At 42.7% G+C, this 27,544-nt stretch overlaps 1 protein-coding gene across 3 annotated transcripts in view; it reads right to left on the reverse strand.

Moving 5' to 3' along the window:
* Positions 1-27,544, reverse strand: part of TBC1D12 (TBC1 domain family member 12) — a 407,968-nt gene that overhangs the window by 58,280 nt on the left and 322,144 nt on the right. For all 3 annotated transcript variants that reach the window (XM_069239854.1, XM_069239853.1, XM_069239852.1), the window contains 3 exons: positions 25,094-25,165; positions 12,740-12,868; positions 12,417-12,526 (listed from right to left, as the gene is read on the reverse strand). In XM_069239854.1, the coding sequence (XP_069095955.1) occupies positions 12,417-12,526; positions 12,740-12,868; positions 25,094-25,165 (311 nt within the window). The remainder of the gene's footprint in view (positions 1-12,416; positions 12,527-12,739; positions 12,869-25,093; positions 25,166-27,544) is intronic.

A 27,544-nucleotide genomic window follows, 5' to 3' on the forward strand; every position in this document is an offset into this window, starting at 1 on the left:
TACATGCTTAGCACTGCCCTCTGATGTGCCTAACTGCTAGGCCACCCTACCCATAAAGAGAGCATTTGAGACGTCACTTGTGCCTCTGTGATACCTCTGGGGATTGCTCGGTCTCTTTACACAGTGTACCTCACTTTAATCCACTGCTACCTTTCAATACTATGATAGAGACAGAGACCAGGGGGTACAAGGTAAAGAACAATCCCGGGGAAAAGATTAAGGCCAAAGAGAGCCCACTGCATGAGCATGCAACCCATATTTGTATGTGCACTACAAGCCCAGTAAATTAATCACTGTGCAAGTTAATCACTGTGCAAGGTACAACTGCATGAATCTCAGATTTCACTACAGAAGGGAGACAGCATCACTATGCAAAGTCAGGGCCTGTGGCTGGGGCTGTGAGAGACTATCACTGCTTAGCTTAGTGGCTTCAGACTGATCCAGAAACGTTTCAGCAGCACAGACTTTCCATCATGACCAGGTGGAATCATGTGACTCTCGCTGTGGACAGGACACCAACGGAGTATATTAAACACCAACAAGTGTTGTGGCATCGTCAGTTTCTGATATTTGTTCAATGCCCTATCTAGACATGTGAACAGTAAATGAGATTGCCATGACAGCAACAAATACAACAGTAAGAAATCTTTGGGAAGATTATGTATCCACCAGAAACACCGTACAGAAGATAAATAACTGTCTCCTGATGAATACATCATCCTGAAGACAGACTCCTAAAATCCTTTGAATAAGGTCCCAAAGTATCCCATCACTGGGAGGTGGGACTGGCAGTGCATGTTAACCAAGGAAATCATGCAACACAGCCCAGGAAAAATATCTATCAGTATGTGCCTTAGATGTGAGGCAATATTACCTTGCAAAAGCTTGCAAGGCAATCTACATAACATCAAGCAGATGCCCGCAACCTTGGCACCTCTGAAGACAGCAGTAGAAGCAGCCGTGGCGGATTGAGCACAAATGCCCTTTGAAGGATATTTCTTGTCCCTGACATAGCAGATTTCAAAACAAAGGATGACCCAGTGTGAAATGGTGTTTTTGGTCACAGCCATGCTCTTTATAGCCTCAGCGTAGCCCAGAAACAGCTTGTCATCAACTCTATTCTGTTGTGTTGGGTAGATGGTGTAAGATAACTTATGACTGAGGTCAAGCCTGGGCAGACGTTCCTCCTTCTTGGTTTACTGTAGAGGAGGAAAGAGGATGGAAGAGTTAATAGGCTGGAAATAAGGACAAACAGTTGTGAGGTACCAACTTATCCAGGTAAAAAAAAACTTTAAAAGGTGACAAATCAAAAGGGCATGAAGGCCTATAACCCTTCGAGCAGAAGTAGAGTCATTTCCTGACTGGTATCCTTTGCTTCTTGTTTGCAATTGCTACTGCTCCGCCTATTGTGCAAGGAGGGGAGTATTAAACGGTACATGACTGATATGTAGACTTCTCACCATGGTAGGCTGCCATCTCAGACATGGCACTGCTTCTCCAGACCTTGCATCAACCCCCTTCAACGCTCAACTGTGATCCCATCCCTACCAAAGCCTAGCCTGCTCTCAAACCTCTTAGCTGCTCGCTACCCCTTTGACCTTGCAATGCTGTCCTTTCTATATGCACCCGATACTGATCTGTTTGTCATAGAACCTGCAGTGCTCATCGCTTGCCCCAACAACCTCTGGATAGTGGCAATCATTTTACCTTTCCTATAGTGGTAAAGTAGTGGTGAAGCTTCACCAACATAACACAAGCGGTGCTTGTTCAAGACTTGCATCCTTCACAAAATATGGGAAACAGGTGTTATCTGCTGCTCCCCAAATGCTACCTCTATTGTGTATCATGTATGCTTGCGAATATCTTTTCATCACACAAAGGCCACAGAATTGGCATTTCCAATTATTGTTTTATTTGGGCAGTCCATTTCACACCACTGAACAAACATATAAAATTACACATGGACACAATGCTACCTTGAGTTGGCAGGGGGGTGAAAGAACTGAGTTATGAATCATGCTAAGTAAACTGTTCTCATTTGCCCCCATTGCAAAAAAAGGTAATTATGCCTTGTCATAAGGACTGGTCTTCACCAGTTGTCTCATGTGAAGAGTAATCCCATACCGAGAAGGAGCACGTCAACACATCTCAGTAACACCACAATCAGGATAGCCGGGCCTGGTCAGCACTAGGCTTCTCCTGCATGATGGTCTACACGACTGTCAAGACGAGCCACTTAAATGATATTTATTTTAACATGGATGCAGTCAACACAAAATACTAGAATATTACATTCTAATGTTTGGAGTCAACTAAAATGACAAAAGAAGCCCCTGGCAGAATAGAGGAAAATGTCATGCGCTTAGGAACAAGTATAGGTGATAATCTGTCAATATTCAATTGCTGCTATTAATTACTGACGAACATTTCTAGAGACATTCTGCAAACCCTATTAAAGTGTGGAGCTTTAAGAATGACCACTGGTGACTTATTTTCGTAGTCAAACCACACTTCTTCCTCTATATTTGTTAAACATATTTCTAATCAGGCAGGTGAAGAGAGCATCTACAAGCGCAAAAGTAATACCAGCTTTGGACGTAAAAGTGCAGTCAGATCCTGCCTGCACCCAGGACTTGCCCATAATACGCTTGTTCGGCTTCCCTCCACCTCCTTGCGCCTCTGCCTGAATAGAAGCAATTGGTAGCTTTGCGCAGAGGTTCCATCCAGAGCTTCCTTTTATGCCACAAATATCTGAATGTGTAAGTACAGCTCCTACATGGCACAAGCTTCAGAAGGTCGCCCCACACAGAGCCCTAAGCACCCGGGGTCGAAATCTTTTCCTTTAACATTTGTGACTTTCTTTCGGGAATATCTTTGAAAAATCACTTACTCGCTTGACAGAACATATAGAACTGTCACTCCACTGTATTTTGAGGGCTTTGATGGTTGGAGAAGGAAAAAGGTTACCCGTTTTATGCGTTTTAGATCTCAGTGACCGCCTCTCAATGGAATTCACTTTGGGTCAGGGAATTAGTGACAGGACTTTGCAGGTGACATTTCGACGAACGGCAGAGGTGTCAGTCACAGGTAGTTGATCTGCCCCGAAGGCCTGATTTGGTAGCATGTGAAAAGAAAGACGCAAATTCATCTTTTGAACTGACTCCCAGATGCATAAGTATCTACCTTCAAAAACTTGCTTTGCTCCAAGAGACCACCTGAAACTTCGACAGAAAACAAGCTAGGAACTGAGTTCGAATAGTAAAATAAAACCTAGTAGAGCAAGTTGGAAGCGACTTTGGTAGCATTTAGAAGTTAACGTGTGAATTTTCTATAAGGTTATATTTATATAAGCTCAAGATTTTGGAGTGATATTTCGCAGATGGAATTTCAAGTATAGCTTAAAAATACAAATTATACAGAAGGTCGCTATCACTAATGAGAGCTAACATCCTAATTGTCCAGGTCTTGGAAGATAGCAAAGGGTTCCCCAGTGCTTCACGCCGTCTCCAATGCCACACGCGGCACTCAAGAGTTTAGCATCACACATGCATATCGCTATCAGGCACAGGTAAGCTTTGGCAAAGCCAATAGGTATTGCATAGGCAAGACAAATTTGCTTTGCCAATGTTTTTTAGCTATGTTGTAAACCAGTGTGGCTGCTGTTCACCATCGCTAAAAGTTAGTGGCATAGCGGAGAGTGACGTGAAGTGGCGTAGAGGGGTATGACGAAGAGTGGAGTAGAGTGTTGTAGAGCAGAGTGGCAGAGACTGTCATGTAACGAAGAGGCATAGTGTAGAGTTGTGTAGAGTGGCATTCACTGGAGTGGCTTAGAGTGGACTGGTGTAGACTGAACTGGCATACAGTATTGCAGCGTAGAGTGCTGAGGAACTGAATTCAGCAGTGTACAATGCAGCATCATAGATTAGAGAGGTGCATACTGGTACAGAGTGCAGTGGGTTACCGTGGCGTATAGAGTGGTGTGGTGCAGAGTGGAGTGGCATAGAGTTGAGTGATGCAGAGGGCAATGGAACAGAGTAGAGTTGGGTCGTAAAGTGCAGTGGCATACAGGCAGAGTAGAGTTGAGAGGCACAGAGTGATGTAGAGTGGCACAGAGGAGTGTGGAGTATAGTGCTATAGAGTGCAATGGCAGTGTGGAGTAGCATAGAGTGGAGAAGTGCAGAGTAGAGTGGCGTAGAGTGCAGTGAGAGCGCAGATGTGTAAAAAGTGCACTAGTGTTTAGTGCAGTGGTTAAGTGCAGAGGGGCATAGAGTGTGGTGGCTGAGAGTGGAGAAGAGTACAGGCGTAGATAGTTTCAGAGTAGGGTGAAATGGTGTGGAGTGCAGTTGCGTAGAGTGGCAGAGTGTAATGGCATGAAGCGGTGTACAGTGCAGTGGCATATAGTGCAGTGGTGCAAAGTAGATTAGAATGGCGTACAATGGATTGGCACAGTGCAGGGGCATAGAGCTGAGTGTTACAGAGTAAAGTATGTTCGCGTAGAGTGTACTGGCATAAGTGCAGTGGCGCAGAGTGCAGTGTTTCAGAGTAGCGAAGAGTACCCTGGTGTGGAGTGGAGTTCTGCAGAGTAGATTGGTGTGGCCTAGACTGGAGTGGTGTATAGTGCAATGGTGTAGAAGAGTACAGTGGCGAAGAGGGCATTGGCAGACTAGTACAGAGTAGAGTAGAGAGGTACAGTGTGAAGTGGCGTAGAGTGGAGAGGTGCAGAGTGGAGAGGTGGAGAAGTGCAGAGTGGAGTGGTGCAGAGTAGAGTGCAGTGGTGTGGAGTGGCACAAAGTGGTGTGGTAGCACACTGCCACTACAGACAACACATTTTCATTAGACTGACCATTACATTTGCACAGCTACAGTTTTACTAATAAAACTATACAGTGCACAGGCGAAAATATGTGAAAATTGTATCACCTAGTGTAATTTTTGTAAATCATATTCAAGTACAACACACTTCAGAAATAACAAAAATATGCTTAATTTGTATTCTTAATTCTCATATACTCTGAAATACTTAACAGTTTGTTTAAATGTTGTTGTATGCTAGAAAAAAAAACTCTTGCTCCAGTATCCAGCAAGATTATTACATAAATCCTCTCACTTTTAAGTCAGAGAAAGAAAAGTAAACAAGCACCCTCAGAAGACAGCACCTGACGTTTGACCTCTGTCTACCGCCCCATCTCCCTCCTCCCTTTCCCCGCCAAGGTTGCAGAGAAATTAGTCAACGCCCGCCTATCCCACTTCCTCGAAGCAAACAACACTCTTGACCCCTCACAATCTAGGTTCCGCAAAAACCACATCACGGAAACCGCCCTCATCGCATGCACTGACGACATCAGGACCAAAGTAGACAAAGGCGAGACCGTCACACTCATCCTCCTAGACCTCTCCGCGCCTTTGACACCGTTTGCCTCCGCACACACCTCCACAACATAGGAATTCGCCACAAAGCCTTAGACTGGCTCACCTCCTTCCTCACCGACCGGACCCAGAGAGTCCGCCTTCCGCCCTTCCACTCCAACACTACCAAGATCACCTGCGGAGTCCCCCAAGGGTCCTCCCTCAGCCCCACACTCTTCAACATCTACATGATCCCCCTAGCCAACATCCTCCGAGCACACAGAATCACTATCCTCTCCTATGCAGATGACACCCAATTCATCCTCTCCCTCACCCGCAACCCCACCACTGCCAAAACCAACCTACACGCCGCTCTCCTCGACACCGCCAACTGGATGACCACTAACCACCTCAAGCTCAACTCAAACAAAACTGAGATCATCATCTTCGGCCCCAACAAAACCACATGGGACGACTCCTGGTGGCCAAACGCCTAGGCCCTGCACCCATCCCCGCAAACCATGCACGCAACCTCGGCATCATCCTTGACCCCTCCCTCTCCATGAGACAGCAAATCAATGCTCTAACCTCCTCCTGCTTCCACACTCTGCACTCTAAAAATATCCTTCAAATGGATTACCCCAGAAACCAGAAAGACAGTCACCCACGCACTCATCAGTAGCAGACTGGACTACGGTAACGCCCTCTGCACCGGAACCACACTCAAACTCAAGCGCAAACTCCAGAGAATCCAGAACACAGGCGCACGCCTCGTCCTTGGCCTCCCCTGCCACAAATGAATCTCACCACACCTCAAATCCCTTCACTGGCTCCCCAGAGACAAGAGAATCACATTCAAGATCCTCATCCACGCACACAAATCCCTCCACAACACCGGCCCAACCTACCTCAATGAAAGAGTTAACTTCCACATGCAACGTCCGATCAGCCGACCTCGCCCTAGCCACAGTCCCCCGCATCCAACACACCACTACAGGAGGCAGGTCTTTCTCCTACCTCGCCCCCAAAATCTGGAACTCCCTCCCCACCGACCTTCGCAAAACCAAAGACCTACTGGCCTTCAGAAAGAAGCTCAAGACATGGTTGTTCGACCAGTGACCCTCCCTGCCCACCCCGATTCCCCCCCCCAGCGCCTTGAGACCCTCACAGGTGAGTAGCGCGCTCTACACATTCTTTTGATTGATTGATTGAATGCACAGCAAACGTTACGAGATAAGAATAAGATTTACAGGTCTTTTTACGGAAAGGGAGCATTCCGAAGGATATTGTAACACTAAGAAGATTATTGTGAATACGTTTTGGGCAAGCGACGGTACGAACTCAAGCTGGACCATGTATATAGCAAATAAAGGCAGTAAATGGAAAGCAAGAAAACGAGTTACAAACCGCAAAGCCAATGGGAAGCAACAGGCAGAAAGCATTCCTAAGTCAGCTTTCTGAATGTCTCCAAGATGTATTAAGCCAATTAGGTAAAGGCATCTGTGACCTAAAAATGAGAGGTTTCAAGTCAGACCAATGTGCTCTGGTAAATAAATCAAGGTAGATGCAGTATCATGCCTTTGTAATACCAGTTGCTGAAGGGCTTCCCCACCGTCATCTACATAAAACACATTCATGGGCCATCTTGTGGAGGCTTTTAATTCTCTTGTCTGTTAAAGTACTTGTGAAAATAAAGAGATGAGTTATCCAGCCATTCAATTATGTGGCTGAGATCTGAGAGGGCGTGCTCAAGGGTAACCTAGATGGAGGAAAAACAATGTTCTAGAGAAAAAAAAAAGAAAAAAACTAGGAAAAAGCAACACTTGGCAGAAGTCTTATTAATTTAGCCACAACTAAATTGTGGAGTATATACTGTGAAACAAACATGCAGTGCTTACTTTAGCAGACATGTTTGCCTATTTGGGAAAAGGACCTATTCTCAGTAAAAACGGTAAAGCGAAGTAGCTTCTATTGCAGAAGAAGTTTGATAAACGGATAAGCTGCATTTCAATAACCAGATACACGTCTGAAAAGATATTAACATAATATTCTCCATTAAGTATCTATAGTACTGACACTAATTCATTTGTCAGGTTTTGAACCGGATATTAATGTATTAGCCACAGTGTCATTTCAAATCATTTATGCTACCATCGAGAGTGCTCCCAAACTGTGATTTCCCACCACTTGTATCTTACATATTTTGTTGAATATCCATTCTCATCAAGTTGGCGTTCTCATCAAGTTTAAAATTTAGGCCATCCTGTTATTGGTTTAGGTTTCACAGGCATCACTGATCTTTTTCTATTATTCTGTGGCAGATAGGGATGCTCTAGCTCAGTACCAAAGAGCCATCTTAGACTCACGCTCCAAAACACATACAGCATAAACATGCATGGCTACAAAAGTAGTCTACCAAAATATGATTCACTTGTTTGAGCACCATTGCTCAAGGGAAGTAACTAATTTACCGGAACTGAAGCATGTATTGATTCACAAGTTTTCAGCAATGCAATACTTAGAATCCTCTAGCCTGGACAGGGTGTGGTGGGGGCTTCTCTATCCACCTAAATTTGTCTTTCAGACCTACTTTGATTATTTAACTAATCCATCCTGTATCACTGTGCAGGCAGTAATGCCAACTGAAGGTCTGTGTGGAATTGCATGTACCTGTATTCCCTAGCCCATCAATGCTTTCTACTCTTGTGAATGGGCCACAATCTGCCCTCGTAATGACCCCTTTTATTTTGCATAACATTATGTGACACAGGGCACTATTCATCTTTCATTTCCTACTTTTAAGAGTCTCCAAAGTCTATACCGGGGTCTATAAATATTTGGCTGTGTAGCAATACTTACTTTCACTTCTGCATTGCAGAACAAACGTATTATGTGAAATCCTCTACCTATACAGATTCCCAGCTGGTACAGATGGACTTAGGGAAAAACACTGAACAGAAGTACGCCTGGTTAAACTGAAATTATGACACCATGTTTATAGTAAACGTGGACACTTGTGAAATAGTAATTCTCAATGTATTTTAAAACAGCTCGCAACAACTGAATATTTCCACAAATGGTTCAGACGTCTAGCTAATGTCAACTTCCACTTGCGTATCTTCATCTAGAAGAGGATACCAGCCTCCCACTGACCACTGCTGAGAGCGCCTGGCTGGCATTCTTTGAAATTTATATTTCTCTCTGTTGAAAACAGGTCCAAAGGACACACATAAACCAAACCTCAAACGTACGCTTGAGCTAGCTTTGATCTAGTTCTTATTAACAGCAACTATTTTGGTCTTTATTTAGAATGCCAGCCATAGGAGTGTCGTTTCTGGTAAATACTGGGCTCCCATGGTAATATGGTGAGATGTCTCATCCAAAAAGCTGGGCTTCTTGTGCGAAGTTCCAGGATAATTAGCCGTTTACTTGGGAACACTGCACAAAGCAGTTGTATTGTACACCTCAGCCTTGCCTCTACTCCTGGGTTGAATAGATTTCAGAGGCAGACACGCCGCCCTGAGCTCTAGTACATGGAGGTCAACTATTTTCATAGGACAGTTCCATTTACCTTTTATGAACAGATAGTGAGGCATAAGTCACTACTGTTACACCTGGTCATTCTTATAGGCATATGTTAATCCTTTTTTCAATTCTAGTCAGAAATGGTTTTTGTCTCTTCATTCTCTTTCTGCTCGTGTCTAATGATTACCTAACATTTCTATAGAACAGTTTTTCTCGGTTTACACAGTGACATTTGCATGGCATTGAAGAGGAGTAGCTTTGTCTCTTGATGGTTGCATGACCTTTCTTTTGAATTTCTGGTAAGCATATCTAATCACCTAGTTCTATGAAAATAAGTTATTGAAGGGATAAGAAGACTGTTCAGTGATAGAAATGCCTACCATCTATACAATTGGACGATTACTTTGGACAGTTTGCAAAACCTATAATGCTGAAGGAGCTGTTATCAGCTAAGCACCCTGATAAGGATAAGACTTTTAGCACCTTGCTTGCAGAAATGTGCTACTAAAGCCGAGCACTTTACAAACCCCTTTGGGGGCCAATATGAGGAAAACATGTAAGACTTTAATTAAAAAATGTAGATTTAATTATAAAACATAGATTTCCCACTGTCAATGCTCAAATACAGGCCCAGTTATCAAGCACTTTCGAAATCTCCCTGGATCAGGACCTGGAGATCTGAAACATATTGTGATCATCTTGAATGGTTGTTCTTCAGAGAGGTGTTTCCGAAAAGCACCTTGTGTCCTTTCTTGTTTTGGAAATTCTAATGCCAGTCCTTGAAGTCGCTAGCAGATCGGTCCTGTAGCAAAATAATGTTTCTAAGTTTCTGATTTTCTGTGGTGCCAAGAAACTGGAGGGGTTGATGAAAATCAGAATTGTTTCACTGCAGGCTTTGATTTTAGTTTTCCCTTCCATGCCTGTGAAAAGCAGGGAATCTTTGCAGATCGCAATAAAGGTAAAGGCCCACATTGGTTGGCTCTGCTTGTTAATTTAATGAGTATGTTAGACATGCTGATGTTCAGCTTCTCTGACTTTCTCTGTAAGAGAGGTCACATGCACAGTGGTATACAGTGAAAATATATTTAGAGATCAGGGTGAGTGCGCTCCGGCTATAATAGACTTTATGCATTTTACATACAGTTCCGAAAATAATTATTTTAGTAAATGCAGGCGAAATGAATTATAGGAAGCATGATGAGCTTTACAGTCTTCTTTAACCAGGAGCTGAGCTGACAAAGTCTGGCAGTTCCCGGAGCTTCCAAAAAGAACACTTGTGGTGGACAAAGGCATAGGTGTTCTCCAATTTTCAGGACACATTCCAAAATGATAATGACTAAAGAATTCTACTGAGTTGTTTTTAGCGGAGTGAGGACAGAACCAAAGGCCGATCCACCTATGAACCTGGGTCTACAATAGATAGGGAATTGCATCGACTAACTGGGAAACTTGCCCCTGGACAAACGATGGCCTTGGAAGACATGTGCATCCACAAAATAATGGCTTGGAGATAGGCAGCAGGGCCTGAACTTTGTCCTATCAAAGTTCGTGTTCTTGGCACAGAATAAGAAGGTAAAACAAAATGAGTGAAAGATGGATGCACGAAGTTGAAAAAGTAAAAAGGACAGAGGCGGTGATGATTCCTTTGGAACTCCTTGAGACAAACACAGACATTTAGATTATGTGTAAAGGGGTTATGATTATGTGTTCCAGGGACTTATAAACATGACCAGTAAGTCACAAATGGACTATAGAACACAGTTAACTAGTAGACCGACGTAGACAAGAGGTACTGCAACAGGTTCAGGGGTGGAGCACATACAAAGCTCACTACTGGAGGAGTGTCCTGATTTATCACTGAAATGTACAAAGGAATGGTCTGTTGAAGCAGTAGAATCTTCAGGGCAAGGCGAAATACCGTCACAGAGGAATGTAGAGGAAGTACAACAGAAAAAGGAGCTTGCGACTTCCTTAAATTACAGGCAACAGCAGGATTTACATACACAGAACTTGCAACAGATCAAGGCTCAGTACATTTTTAGTTGTACTGAGGGTGCTTTTAGAACAAAGACTTTCAACATTTATCTTAAGCTCTTAGACCAATGGTCTTTAATGTGTTTCGTGCCACACTTGCCATCACGTAAAACAAATCTATCAGTCCCAAAATATAAAATATAGTTTCTCACACTAATTCTACAAAATGCTAAATACTGAAAGCAAGTTACAGAGTTTTAGTGGAGCATGAGGGTACATCCCTGTCTTAATTTTGCCCATGAGGCACTTACTGAAGAAAGACCGAGAAAGATGCAAGAACTAAAAAAGTAAATGTGGTCACACATAGCATATGCACACAGACCAGCAAACCTATAAAGCATACATTCAGAAAGATCAACACACATACAAGGATCACTAACAGGCCAAAATATATACAAGCATGTAAGTGCACAAATCAACAATTATACATAACCATGTGAGCATGAGGAGCATTGGGCAAGTTGTCTTTCAGAGCAGTGGCTGAGGTGTCTCGAGGGGAATACAGGGCATTGTGCCCTAAGCGGTCACGGGGGGTTGCATATGGCTGTATGCCTTAGAGGGCACAGGGTGATTCCCTGGAGGGGGCATACTAGTTACATACGATAGGGTTACAGAATGATATACAGTTGCCACCCTGTGGTGCCAGGGGCCATTACATGCCTTGTAACATACTGCAGGAATATACGTACCAGAATGCAAGAAAAAATATTCTGGTTAAGCTACTCACACCGGACATGGGAGAACATGAGAACATTTTCAGTGTTTCTTTGCACTGTGTTCGGGTTATTGTTTTAGGCGAGGCAAGAAGGGTTTACCAGTTTATGCCATATTTAAAATGACCTGTTGTGTGCTCTGTTTGGCAGATCCTCCAAAACAACTGATAATCTTAATTTGTTATCTTTGCATCACACATTCATTTCTTTTGGTTCCTACGTTTTGAACTAAGTTGTGCAACAAACTGCCTATACAATTACTAATTACCACATCCACTGAACAAAAACATAATTTACTGTGCTTTGCTCTCGATCATTTTCATTAGCCTGTGAATACTTTCTAAAAAAAAAAAAAAGGGACTTAACGCAACAAATCATTGTAATGAGAATGAAGAATCACTGAACCACTCTGAAACCTGGATCTTATAAAAATCAGAGAATGTACACTCGAGCTGTTACAGCAAATACCTGGCTCAAACTATTTTACTAACCAAATCTGTAGATCCTACTTTAGTAAGTTGTAAGAGCTTGCGCCACAAGTCACGACACTTGAATATACCTCTTGCCGTGCCACTCCCTAGAACTAGAATTCCATATGGCACCCTACGGTTTTATACTTACATCTGTGAAGGAATTGGCATTAAATCATGTTGCTTGCATTGCTCAAAAAGCCAAATATATATATATTTTTTTTAAACTAAACACAGACATTTATTGATTTAGTCGTTTAATTACAATTTTCCTAGTCAATTACTGTTATTTTATTGTGGGTATTCCATGCTATGATGTGCAACTTACCAGTCTATAAGATAGATGTCTGGAGTAAGACTGTAAGACTTAAAGTGAAGGTACAGCTTGGGAAGATTTTCTTCAAAAAATACTTCAAACACTGCAAAATACTTCAGCATCTGTAAACATGAACATATAGGATATTCAGATTTAATCTCAATACAAAACACATTAAAAGCCGGTTTAAAAAGCAGACTCAAATACGTTTGTCTGAAATGTATGCATTGGCACAATTATTTATCTCAATAAGGAAAAGGTCGACGAAATATTAAAGAAACATAAATCATAAAAAACAGATAATCTTTTGATCAAGCTGCTCCATACTGACATACCGTACTATGATCCACACGGAAGAATGCTAACTGGCATGGTTTATTCAGAAGATTTGCAAATGCAATGAACGCATCCGCTTCTTCCAGGTTAAGGATCAACACTGCAGCAACAAAAGACATTCCTTGTACCTGTAAGGGGAGGAAATACAAATTTAAACAGATTATTTAGATATCCAGTAGAGAACAGCCCTTATAAATAGGTACATTCTTCCAAGTTAAATCTATGCTAAGCACTTGGTGAATGATACTTATGTTCTGACTATTAAATTAAATTGCAAATTATAACCAATTATCTTTTGGTAACGGTCCTTATCAAATAACTTCTCTCCTATGTGTAGCCTTTCATCTTTTTACCAAGTATGAAATATTTTCCATACAAATGCATGTGGTAACATACTGTTTTTAACCCCTTCGCTGCCAGGCCTTTTTCCCCCTCAGGTGCGAGGCCTTTTTTTGGCTATTTGGGGCAGTTTGCGCTTAGATCCTCATAACTTTTTGTCCATATAAGCTACCCAAGCCAAATTTGCACCCTTTTTATAAACATCCTAGGGTTTCTAGAGGTACCCAGAGTTTGTGGGTTCCCCTGGAGACCAAGAAATTAGCCAAAATACAGCAAAATAATTTGTTTAAAAAAAAAGAAATGGGAAAAAGGGCTGCAGAAGAAGGCTTGTGGTTTTTTCCCTGAAAATGGCATCAACAAAGGGGTTGCGGTGCTAAAATCACCATCTTCCCAGCTTTCAGGAACAGGCATACTTGAATCAGAAAATCACTTTTTTTTTTTTTTTAAACATAATTTTGTCATTTTACTGGGAAATACCCCATTTCTACTATTTTTGTGCTTTAGCCTCCTTCTAGTTAGTGACAGAAATGGATGTGAAACCAATGCTGGATCCCAGACAGCTAAACATTTCTGGAAAGTGACAAAATTCTGAACTCAGCAAGGTGTGAGAGATCCTACAAGGTTTCCCTACAGATAACAACAGCAGAAACAACAAAATATTGAAACTGAGGTGAGAAAAACAGCAGTTTCTCTCCATGTTTTACTCTCTAGCGTTTTCCTGCGGTGTCAGATTTTTAAAAGCAATATACTGTTACCTCTGCTGGAGTCTTCTGGTTGCGGGGATATATAGGGCTTGTAGGTTCATCAAGAACCCTAGGTACTCCGAGCCAATGAAGGAGCTGCAACTTTCAATGGGTTATCATTGTGTATCGGGTATACAGCAAACCATTTGGTGAAATATAAAGAGTGAAAAACAGGTATCAAGGAAACCTTTGTATTTCCAAAATGGCCACTAGATAAGGTGTTGCGAAGCAGTGGTTATTTGCACAATTCTGGGGTCCCCATACTAACATATGAATTACATGGCATTTCTCAAATAAATTTCTTTTTTACACACTGTCTTATATTTGAAAGGAAAAAATGTAGAGAAAGATAAAGGGCAATAACACTTGTTCTGCCATTCTGTGTTCCCCCAAGTCTCATGATAAAAATGGTAACTCACTTGTGTGGGCAGGCCTAATGCCCGTGACAACGCAACATTGACACACCACATTTTTACATTGAAATCTGTTTTTTGGAAAGTGCCTAGCTGTGGATTTTGGCATCTAGCTCAGCCAGCACCTAGGGAAACCTACCAAACCTATACATTTATGGAAAGCAGACACCTAGGGGAATCCAGGATGGTGTAACTTGTGGCACTCTCACCAGGTTCTGTTACCCAGAATCCTTTGCAACCCTCAAAATGTGGCAAAAAAAGAAACAAATGTAAAAACAATTCCTCACATTTCGGTGGTAACACAGTTTTTGAATCTGAAGGGAGCCACAAACTTCGTCCACGCAGAATTTCCCCAGGTCTCCCGATCAAAATGGTACCTCACTTGTGTGGGTAGGCCTAGTGCCCAGGACAGAAAATGCCCCAAAACACTACGTGGACACATCAAAATGATCAAATACAATACTACCTATTTTGGGGGGGAAAGGGTGGGGGTCTGTGTTTTTGGTTCTGGGCTCAGAAGCCATCTAGGGAAACCTACCAAACTGAAAACTAGACACCCAAGCGAGTCCAGGGAGGTGTGACTTGTGTCGCACCCCCAGTGTTTTCTTACCCAGAATCCTCAGCAAACCTCAAATGTAGCTAAAAAAAACAAATCACATATTTCCCATATTTCTGTGTGGGCTCACAGCACCGGTACAAATTTCCTGCAACCCAACGTTGCCCTCAGTCTCCCGATAAAAATTATACCTCACTTGTGTAGGTGGGCTAAGTGCCTGTGACAGGGAAGAGCCATAAACATCTCGAAATTGAGGGGGAACCAAAGCGGGTCCAAAAGAGTAGTTTGAAAAAAAAAATGCTTTAATCCTTACAAGTGGGGCAGAATTTTTATTGGTATAGATGTGACAATGCTGGGTGGTAGTTTTTTTTTTGGTTCCTGCAGATTCCAGAAGGTTTCATCACAAAAATGTGGGGAAAATGTGTGATTTTAAGCAAAGTTAGAGGTTTGCAGGGCATTGTGGGTAGGAAAATGGTGCAGGGTGCATGTGAAGCACCACCCTGGACTCACCCAGATGTTTAGTTTTCAGATGTGTCTAGGTCTCGTAGATTTTTCTAGATGGCAGCTTCGGAAAGTCCAAATAGTGCAGCCCTCACCATTCAAAGTGGGACGTTTTGAGAGTTAGACAAGCTCTCATGGTCCAAATGTAAAATCAAAACCCAAATAATCAAATGTCCTCTTGTTTTCTGTTGGGATAAGATGTTTTAGTGTCTGGTGGGAGAGCTGAAAGACTGTTACCCCTTCAGGTGGGGTGGGGGCATAACCATGCCCATACTGGTTGGTAGCCACCACCCACTATTTTTTTTAATTCCCTGGCATCTAGTAGGCTTTCTGCCCCTCCCCCGGGAGTGGATTGGGGGTAATTGCCCCATCGGTGGGCAGAACAACTTTGTCCCCATTTATTTGGGGTGTGGGTAGTACCATACCCCACACCCTCTTTTAAAAAAAAAAAAATCTTCCCTGTGCCTAGTGGGCTTTCTGCCCCCCCCTGGGGGGCAGATGGGCCTTACAAAAATAGACCAATTTGTCCCCAAGGGGAGCAGAAACGGCCAACAGTAATCTGCCCTCATGGGGAGCAAACACACACCAATCCCTGGTGCCTAAGTGGGTTCTGCCCCCTTCCCCCCGTGGGCAGATCGGCCTTATTAAAATAGGCCAATCTGCCCCCAAACAGGGCAGAAATGGCCTTAAATAAATTTGCCCCCAGGGGAGCGACCCTTGCCTAAGGGGTTGCTCCCCTTGCATGAAACTGATGCTAAAAAAATAAATAATAATAATAATAAAAAAAATCCCTGGTGTCTAGTGGTTTCTGACCCCCTGCTCCCCTATGGCCTAAGAAAAAGGCCGGGGGGGGGGGGGGGGGGGGAGCTTGGTCATGTCTGGAAGGGGAAGCGATTCCCGTTCCAACTATGCCCAGGGTAGAGGGGGTTGGAGGCCCACAGGGGCAGCACTAGTGCTCCCCCGTGGGCCGGGTGCAGGACATAACGGTTACGTCCTTGGCACCCGGGCAGTGCTGCAGAGGACGTAACCCATTATGTCCACGGCACCCAAGGGGTTAATGTAGACACCAAAATACATTTTGGGCTAGGATTACCCTATTGGGTATTTTGGGTTGGGGGTCTCGGAAGTGAAAAACAAATAATAAATGCTCTGCATCACTAAATGTGTTCTGTTAAGCTGCTGAAGACAGAGGTTGTGGTGACAAAGCAAATTGTTAACAAATGATATTAGCTAAAAAGCAGACCTTTTGAACATCCCCCACTGTTCTAGTCACACGTTTTCATGCAAACATGGTTGTTTGCCACCATTAAAAAGGAGTCAGACAAACCCACTCGACCTCCTACATTGCCTTTGCAGGACATCTCTATAGAGGTACACTTCACTAAAAAGAATGAAGAATGAAGAAGGACTTGCGGGTGCAAGAGACCAAACTAGACAATTGAACGGGTCATCCACACTGTGGCACCAATTCGGTCAACATCCAGCTGATCTTTCAAAGAAAGCTCTTTTTACAGGATATAAGACAAAAAGGGACATCAAAAGACCAGATACTTTGACACAGTCTGAAATGAAATGGAGATGCCTATTAGCACTTCCACTGCTAGAGCTATCACTGACACCTTCAATAGGGGATATGCTGCAGACGATTAGGCACAGATTGCAAGAATAATTGAATAGTAGAACTTCCAATCCCAAACTTCAGTCAATTTGCTTTAAGTTAACTGGACTGGCACCAAATATCTGGAACTGGATTTCAGATGTTCATCCACCTACTTTGTATATTTTTAGTTCCACATAGTGCGCTCAGAGACCACATTCAGACAAACGGTCTAGAAGTAAATACTGTTATATAGGTTAAAGATGTTGCCAAAATAGAATGTGTTTTCTTTGATGAAATGGGATTTCAGTATGCAAGGTTTTTAGGTAAGTATTTTCAGGAAGCTGAATCCATGAAAGGGAATGAATGTTCAGTGGAGTCCTCACAAATGTTGGCAATCACACACTCCTGCCCCCGTAATGAAAAGCGGTGTTACAGGAAACATCTACCTTTATATGATCTGAAGGTATGGATCCTATGGGTACCATACTTGGTAAGATTTTTTAAGTTTTAATACTACTAATTAGCATACTGATAACATCATGCTGAGTGTGACATCACATGACCTTAGGTCTTATGCAGACTTTACGGAAAATCACATCACGGAACAGGAAGACCAGATCTGAGGAATTAAATATGTGACTTTTAGTCTAGATGGATTCTTGGCATGACCTTTTATTTAAAAGCGTAACCTTTGAACACTGCAGCCAAAGTTAAGCTCACACATCAATCATAAACAAACAAGTCCACCAATGTCAATTCAACACTCCAGAAGCTGCAATAAGTTAAGTAACATAGCTGAGTATGCCAATGCTCTGTTAAATGGTTATGTTTTCTACGGTGGATTCAAAGGACCACAGATTAACTCCCATCATTCTCGCTTTTCCAAGTTGTGTTATCCTGGCAAATAACGAACTGCCTTGTGTCTTAGGTTGAAACTGTGCCAACAACGAGGCTGCTTAGATACAGCACGAAAGGTGTTCAGCATCAAGGATATTTACATCACATTTTTAAATATAGACTTGTAGAACAGAGTGAAATAAGTAGAAGGACCATAAGCTTAACATGCACCTTAAACATGTCATTGCAGCATCTTTACCCACTACATTATCTTTCGGTGTTTCAGTCCTCAACTCATCTCAGTAATGATCCAGGTTATTATTAGCTAAATAACAACCAGGCATTTACATTTGATTATGAAATAACAGCCGGTAAAAGCGAAGGACAGTGGCTGGTATATCAGCTGAAATTCGTCAGGCAGTAAACCAAAAGAAGCATGAACTTGAAAAATGTAATAGTTTGTGTTTTTTTCCTTAAACACGTGGACATGAAAATAAGTTGTGCTGAACCGCTGGAGCAGTCTGATTGGCAAAGGCCCGACTTTCAATGCATGAGGCAGATCAATGGGTTAGGACAAAGAGGAAAGAGCTCTGTGGGTCAGGACCAGACTCTAGTAATAGAGTCAGGACAGCTTAGACTAGGTTAGTTAATTACAGCCTCAGACACGTCGTACTGGCGGAATCCACTTCGCATCTCTTTCTGTCAATCCCTCGAATCCTCACCTTACGACATTCTACGTTTTCCCCATGCGCAGTGGAATGCCAAGGGACATGCTGGCTCGCGTACAACGTGACTGCGATTCACTTTACAACACAGACCTCAAACCCTGGCTTCCGTCTTGAAAGAACTGTAGGATACTGGAGCATCTTTTCTTCGAGCCCTCGGACACTTTATGCATTTAGACGGCTGAGCTCACAGCAGGGTTATACTAGACCATGGGTACTCACAAACATTTTCCCAGGGGCCACAAAGTTTGGTCTGTGGTGCGACCGAGGGCCGCATTGATGCTAGCAGCATGCCAATCAAAGGAAGGAGGGGGCTCTGGTTGGGGAGAGCTTGTGGTGTTATGGGGGCGATAGGGGGCAGCAAAGCATATGGATCTAGTGGCTGAATCGCACAATGTGAAACCAGAAAACCTGGTGTTAATCCCAGCTTCCCCACTTTACCAAACTGCGTGATCCTAGGCAATTGTCTTATTTCACGTTCCCTTCTTTTTCTTCATTATTGTATTAGGAGGACCTCACTATGCATGATTTTGGCATGTGCGCTTTGCAAACCTTTCTCCTGTGTTTGATTTCATAAACTATAAAGTTGTTCATGTACAATAGCAAATCAGGCCAATCAAAGAGTGCAGATAACAACTGACTTGCCTCTTAGTTCACTATTGGCATTGTTATCAAGGTGGGGGTGAGAATGAATGTCGGGTGGGAGAAAGAATGAAAGTTTCTGAATTTATGTTTGAAATTTCTCGTTTAAAAAAAATACTTCTCCAAGCACTGATATAATCTTATGTACTTAGATTAAATGGTTCTGTGTGTAAATGAAATACTCTTTTTTAATTTTTAAGAACACTCATAATTGTAGACATTTGGTGCAAGTTTTCTTAAAGAATGAAAGTATTCCTCCAGTTAAAGCTGTGCAGGACAAATTTGTTACTTCCTTTCTGTATCTTCAATCACGTTTAAATCAAGTGTCCACTTTTAAATGGAGTAAACAGTAGCCTAGTGCTACTGCTGCCCTGGGGGCCGCATGTAAAGGTCAAAAGGGCCGCATGCGGCCCCCGGGCCGTACTTTGAGGATCACTGTACTAGACCATCATTCAGGGGAGACGTGCAAGTGACGGGAGAGTTGGCTGGCATAAACAGCAGCTAGATGGCATGTCGTAAAATGGGAAGGTTCCGACTTATGTAAGACCTGGCTCCAGGACGTAGGTTCATGGGGTGTTTGGGATGTTACACCCCTGCCCCCCCCCCCACAACAATGTATTCTTTAGTAAATAGTTGGGTACAAGTGCTTTCAGTCTGGTATTCTGAGGTGTCCTTCGAATTTCCCCTTGGATTTTCACATACACACAGACAAAAACACACACACACACTAGCTCTCTAGTCTGTTTTGAAGGTCTCCAGAATGTTGGTTATTTTGAAAAATATTGTGTGTAAAGTACTCCTAGTGGACTGTCCCTTACTGACCAAGCTTGCCCCTGACCTGGCTGTGTTGAAACAGACTGAGGCTCTACCATCCTCTTCAATATGGCCACTCTGAAGACTCTCATATCCTACACCAATATCCGCCTATCGACTCTCCTGTTCCTCTCCATTCGGGTTCTCAGGACTGTTGCTTCCTACCATCACACACAGCCATGTTTCTTAGGATTTTGATATGTTAGTTATCAGCTGACGATTAGAACAGGCACTGCTGAATCGCAGCACAATGTTGCCCAGCATTTAGCCAGGACATTGCTACAGTATGTATCTTCTCTGGGATTATTGGTGTACTCAAGTGATATTTAAACAACAGCGGTGTTAAGGAAATGGTTAGAACAGATCAACATAATTTTCTTAGAAGAAACTTGGATAAGTTGCAATTGTAATTTCCAGGTTTTATTATGTCACTTGTTGGGGCAAATAATCCCAGGAGCGAGAGAGTGGAAGCCTTTTGATTGGAGTGTCACTTGAATTGGGCAACCATCCCGCTCAAATGATAAGGAAGTCTGACTTTTTTTGACATCCCTGACTGATGCATCTAAGTAAAGCCGAACTGAGGTAATGTGTTCAACTACAAGGGGAAGCTGGGCTGCATTAACATTGAAGATTGAGGGGGGTGTTGAAGAACTTTGGCTGCAATATCTAAGAGCTCATCACAGCTGACTGCAGCACCAAGATGATTAGCAGTGCAAAGAGAGATCCTGCAAGTGCCAGCTACAATCAAGCATAGCTAAAACATGACATTTATTTTAGTTAAAGAAGGACTGACTTATAGAGGATGTTTTGCTTCTATTATTCACAAAGAACTATAAAACGCTAAATGATCATGTACGGGGTGACATTCTTGGCAAAGCTACTTGGATCAAAGATATGGTATCTTGATACAAAGACTACTCCTTTATTAAGATGAACTCTTAGTGGATATTAGCTACTTAGTAATCAAGAGCGACTACTACCTGTAAATCTTAGGAGTGCCTGGAAAGTCCATCTGCCTTGAACCATCTCCTGAAAAATAGTCTTCAAATAAACCATGTTAATGTGATGAAAACTCGGCCGCCTTTCAAGCTCTGATTGAGGGATACAAAATGAAGCCGATAAACAAGAAATTAGGTGACCCCTGCACTGATTTCAGCAGAAGTCGCCGATGTAAACTCGAACATGACTGGGGCACTTTTAGGTGTACACACCTAGGAGAGTACCAGTAGCAGAGGTTGGCCTCATCAACGTTAGCCAAGATAAGGAAGCTTGGTTGCTCCATTGGGATAATAGGATGAAGTTGAAAGGTACTGAAAGGAGAATTCAAACCATGCATCACTCAGGAAAAAAAAGCATGTGTGCACTGTTTTATCACAACGACTCAAGAACATTTTAATCTACAGCACAGGTCTTTATCCTCCTGCATGGTTTGTCTAATCATTCCCCAGTAGAACTAGTGGTACGGGGCAGTCAGAGGCTCTGGAGGCCTCTGGAACCTGAATGCCTATCAGCTGCATGACAACCTTTTCACCCTACTGAGCATGTTTGCTTCTGCATGGCTGCTTTCTCAGCTCATGATTTGTGAGTGGAGGGGATAAGGCGCAGAAATTGGTACCGGTTGAGGAAGTGGAAAGCAGATGAATGGTCCAGTCCAAATGGAACAAGACAGGGCAACTTATCAAAAAGAGCTTAGGAGTCCCAGCAGCTTTCGCACACTACAAGAACCTGTACTCTAGCAGTGCCCCTCTATAGATGGAGATGGACAGCCTGATACTAAATGATCTTGTTTCATTTCATGCTGATTTAGACTTTCCCATCATCTGTGAAGAGATTCAAGCAAGCAATATCGGTCTGAAATACCTGCAGGCAAAACTCTGGGTCGAAACAGGTTCCACTTGAATTCTTGAAGAAATTTGCAACCCTCGAGGCACCACAACTGTTCTGCTTTTGAAGAGGCCTGTACAGCTGACTCACCCCCCGACCCCGTAACTGGAGAGTACCACTATTTCAGTGATCTTTAAGGAGGAGATAGACCCTACTACTGCCCAATATTATTTATAAACACTGATGTGTAGATTCTTTCCAAGGTCTCAGCAAACAGGATGTGCAAGGTTTGCTTGTCCACATAGACCAGAACAGCTGCATGCCAGCAGGAGGTACCTACTACTGTCTCTGCGGGAATAATGTTGCACTGGTCTGAGTCCACAAACTGCAGCGTGAAGCAGATCCGATACTGATGGACTTTAAAAAGGCCTTTGACGCAGTACATTGGCCATTTCTGCATCTAGACCTACAGTGGCGGTCTTTCAGCCCCTACTTCAGGAGGTTCGTGCACATTTTACACAAAGCTGTGCACATGGGTCAGGGTCAACAGAGCCCTGTCCCCACTCTGCACAATGGAGCACAGCACTCACCAGGGATGTCCACTCTCCCCCTTCTGTTATCCCATAGTGATGGATCTGTTGCAATGCACAGTGCAGTGGTTTTCTCTGGGGGTGGGGAGGATGGATGGGAAGATAGGTTCTTGTTGTATGCAGACAACCTTTTGTTGTACGTGCAGCATCACAGCAAGTCCTTTTACCTGGAATGACACAGATCCTATGAATTTATGGTGAGGCCTCGGGAAGAGTTAATTGGAATGAGCCAGTATATTTCCCGATACAGGGGGACATGCCCGGTGTCCTGCTGTACTTTGCGCTTAAAATAGCAGAAGGCTACTTTAGATACTTAAGGAAGTAAAAGGCAGGTCTACACCACAGGCAGCATTTCTCTACATCAGACTTGGCAAATCAATTAGTAGAGCATTCCCTACATATCCCCTAGAGCTTCCAGATTTTAAGTTACTGAGCCTTGCGGCAACTGGCTCCCTTACCACAAAAAACAATCACCGGAATGTACACCACAACTCTGAGAGACATGCCTCTGGTTGAACACCACTTCTGGGACAACTGGTCTAGAGAGTTGGGCACACACTTAACTGATGCACAATAAGAATATTGTTTTTGACAAACTAAAGAGGTCTCCATTAATGACAGACACAGACTGGTCCATTATAACTTTCTCCACCAGGTCAACTATACCCTGGCTAAACTACACAGATATGAAGAGAGGGCCAGCAGCACATGTGAGAGATATAATAGTCTAGCAGTGGACTTCCTGGACCTTGTATGGAAGTGTTCTGGGGTTGTGGACTATTGGAACAAATTGTTTTGAGTACTGAATGACACTGTGGGCCTGAGAATACAGATGGAGGGCTTACTGACTCGTCTGAGTTTTGTTAAAATGACTAAGAACAGTAGAAAGTTTGTTGGTCTGGCTCTGCTGGTGGGTAAACTACTGGTTGCCATATGTTGGGGGAAGGGGTGCACCCTCGGCAGTGGACATATTGCTTACTGACTTGGCATCCTGTAGTGTGAACTCTATTCCACATTGCTGGCTAGAGGGCCTAGTCCAAGGGACCTATGAGGTTCTCTGCGTAGTTATCTTACTGGAAGAGAGCATGAAGAAAACAATAAAAGAGGGGTCATGACCTCACAGGATCACAATCGCACCACATCTCAGGCACACACGACTAATTGGAGAGCTGATCCACCCTACCAATTAATATAATGTGGCACACCTCCCTCTTCTACACAATAACCCTACAGAGGTTCCTATATGCATTACATAATTTTTTATTCCCCTGCCACCGGTATATAGAACCCTCAGCCATCTCAGCACGGTTATGCAGCAAGTCCAGCTTGTGCACACTTGCCAACTAGCCACCTCTTCTCTTAATGTGCTAAAACACCACAGATTAGAAAATAACTTTTCTGGAAAAATCTTGTCTTCTCTCACAGGCCTCAGCCTCCTAACATCACCACCTTCTCAAACAACTGAACATTCATAAACATACTCTTTAACCTCATTAATTCGTTAATGCATCATTTTATACTCTACTTAAACTATTACTTAGTTGAATTGCAATACTGCTGATGTCTAGTTTCTCACACAGCTTTGCTATAGCATCCTCCCTCTATTCTTTCTCACACAGCTTTGCTATAGCATCCTCCCTCTATTCTTTCTCACGCAGCTTTGATATAGCATTCTCCCTATTCTCTATCATCAATGTTTATGCTGCCTATATTTTCCTTTATTCTGCCAGAGGCCGACATTCTTATAGTAGCCAAAATTTAACTCAATTTAGATTAAACTACTGACACATGTAGGACTTGAAAAGTTGACACAGTTTGGATTTTCTAGCATCGACCTGGAAGAACTTTCAGCTGTAAAATTTTCAACTTTGAACTTCCCTTGCACAAACACCTGGGAAAAATAACTATATTTTTTATTGTCGAAGCAGAACATTTGGAAAAGAAGGGGATTTTTCTCTTGTATTCCATTTTTTTTTTTAAACATGAATGTGCTCAGTTGTAAGCATCCTACATTGCCCAAATAACATAAAAAATGTGCATTGCATTGATCAGTGCAAAAGAATGACTCACTAGTGACTGTCCTTACAAAAGGCATTCCTCAACTAACATTACTTTTTAGGTGGCCAAGTGAGAAACATTTTGGGGGTCAGACTGAACATTTTGTTCACCCCATCCAAGTACAGGTTTAGCTTACCACCGAAAAACACTTCCTGTAGAAACCTGAAACTTTTTCTGGTATCACTGATTGCATAAGTCCCTCTCCGATCTTTTCCATGCACACACATGCATGCTAACGTCACAACACCTTTCTCCTTATGTGGTCAATAAAGTCTTGCTCTTAGGAAGGTGCCTCCACATATTTGCTATGGGTAACAAAATAATGGTTTTAATGAAAAGATAAGTGTCCAAGAATTGCTGGCCAATAACTCAACACTTGCGTGGGAACAGAACATGTTAAATACATGGCAAACAATCATGGTGTCTGCAGAAAGTTTTTTTTGGGGGGGGGGGGGGGGGGGGGGGTGATGGGGGGGGGGGTAGACGACGACAGATAATGGACTGTTTTTGGTAGGGGCCGCGGACGAACTAGTGCATGCAGTGTAACACTATGACAGCCATAGTGTTACACTGCACTATGAACCTGCACACCAGGCTGTACCTAAATACAAGGGAGGGAGGGGGCAAGCACCCCTCCCCTCGTCCCCCTTATTCCCTCACCCTGCAGAGGCCCACGCAAACAATATAACATTTAGTTAAGAAAGATACTTACATATCCAACGTCAGGCCTGTAGCACGTGTATGCCCCTAATACACTGTGTAAAAGATCATGATACGGACCACCCTTGAAAGAAGAAATAAAGATTAGTTTGATTAAAATGTGTACTCTGAAGAAACTGAAATAGACTAACATCTCTAAATCATATAGCACCAAAAACATTTCATGACTTCTTCCTCTTAACAGAGAAATGAAACATTTCTTCTTTTCATTTACTAGGTGTGACTTGCGGCCACTCAATTATTGGAACTTTTAACACCTTACTGCAGAAGTGCGGAGCCTATGAGGCACGTATGCACTGCCAGTGCAACAGGATGATGAAAATCTTCTATTGCAACAGAATTCTGAATTTTCTGCAATAAAACCATTAATAAAAACTACAACTGAACAACTGACAGCATTGAAAACGTTAGCTAAATTAACCCCTAATGTAGGAGATAAATATGAACACATCTGTGGTTACAACCACTGATTTGTGTACAAAAGAAATGCACACTTCCAAATTAGACTTGATAACAGCTATATACACCAATTGTGATTTATTTGTTAGCATGTAAGTAATTTATCATACAGGTTCTCTCCATCTTTGCCTAAATTAAAAGTGTTCAAACAAATGTAAAATATGCAATTGGTAACTCATCTACGTAAGATAAATTTAATGATGGACCCAGCCATGCAACAGATGTGTCTATAAAAGAACGAAGAGGATCCTTATCACACTACTTTAACAATTTAGTTATCTAATGAACCGAATTGGAGATCTGAATTAATTGACAATCCTACAAAAGGACTTGAAAAAAATGGCTGATTGTATAATTGACTATGCATACTGTGGAGATGGGAAATCTTTACGTCATCTTGTGAAGAGATTCCATTTTGTGCCACTCAACCAAACGAATGTTTAGAAAATAAACCTATCAAGTATGTGCTACACCCTGTGTTTCAGTACATAGATTAATTACAAGGCGCAGGCAGAGAAAGAACACAAACAGTTGCTAGAAACAGAACAGGTTATCTTCTTTGGAAGCAGAAGAACACTCCCAGCCCAGGGAGTGTTGGATGTTACTATACAATAAAAAACTAGAGGGTGAGAAAAAAAAACTTACATGACTAACAGATGTGCTTGCAGGATTGTAATGCATGCATCAGCTATTTGTATTCAATGCCTGTTAAAGTGTATAAATATTGGAAGCAGTCAGATTTTCTTTGATACTCTCCCTTATACTTGACTTTGCATGCAACACTACAGTGTGTCTACCAGCCGTGAAATAAAGTTTTTCCTGAGAACCCAAGATGGAAGGCTGTGATAACTTCTAACGGCAGAGGGAGTAAAATTGTCCAGAATTACATTGTTGGAGCCAGCCAGGAGACTCCTTGGGGCCGGACCTGCTGGAACCCGAGGACTACCTCAGGTCATCAGCGTGCATACAGGTAAGCAGATACCACCATTTATGCAAAATCTGCCATTGAGGAGGGGGTGTGGGCTTCGTGGCTCAGTTAGACAGGTGAGCCAGGGAAGTCTACAAAGTCTTAGAGTTGCCCTTGTTTTACCTTTCCTCATGAGGGTCTTGGAAGGTACATAAGATGCAGGTTGCGAGGCAAACTAAGAGTCTGGTTATATATGCATTTGATCAGGAACATCCAAGGGACTGCACAAATTGAATGATAAGAGGTAATTCCGATTCATGCCATTTTTGGGGACGCAAAAACGAAGTGTCACTAAGATGGTGACAATATTGCAAACACATTGATGAGAAATTGTTATATTGTGACTCTATATTGATTTACGGATTGACTTACAGTGCCACAGTGAATATCATAAATGTCTTCACCTTTGCAATATGTGTTAAAAGTATTAATAGGAGGTTCAGACAGGATTATTAAACATTGTGAATGAAGAATGGCATCAGAGTACCCAGAACAGTCTGCACCCATGGCCAAAATAGGGAGCGTATGACCCAGTGGTACTCAGCCACTTTCCGACGTATATATTCATAAAGCATATAAGGGAACCCATAGTGTCCCCAGTTGCAACAACAAGGTATGGCTAGAGGAAGGAGCCAAATAAGAGGAGGAGATAAAAGAAATATGACATGGTTGTATTTTGAGAGGAAAAGACATCTTATAGAGGAAGGTCACTTTAGGAAGTGCCAGCAAGACAACAATATGCAGTATCAATATCAACCACAACAGGACACGTATTATAATGGTCCTCAGGCTTCTTTAGGTCAACAGCACCTGCCTGTGCAGTCGATGCAGCACATGGCGGCACAGTTGCAGCTGCAGACACCAATGTGCTACCAGCAAATACCCCAGCAGACCTTGCCTCCTCCCTCGGGATCAGTGCAAATACCTGTAGCCCAGGTGATGCCCCGACAAATGATGGAAGAAACTATTGTACAAGGAAGCAATCCATTTCTAGGTACACAATGACGTCCGGGACCT

Source organism: Pleurodeles waltl, chromosome 6 (assembly GCF_031143425.1).
Source record: "Pleurodeles waltl isolate 20211129_DDA chromosome 6, aPleWal1.hap1.20221129, whole genome shotgun sequence".
Taxonomy (NCBI): Eukaryota; Metazoa; Chordata; class Amphibia; order Caudata; family Salamandridae; genus Pleurodeles; species Pleurodeles waltl.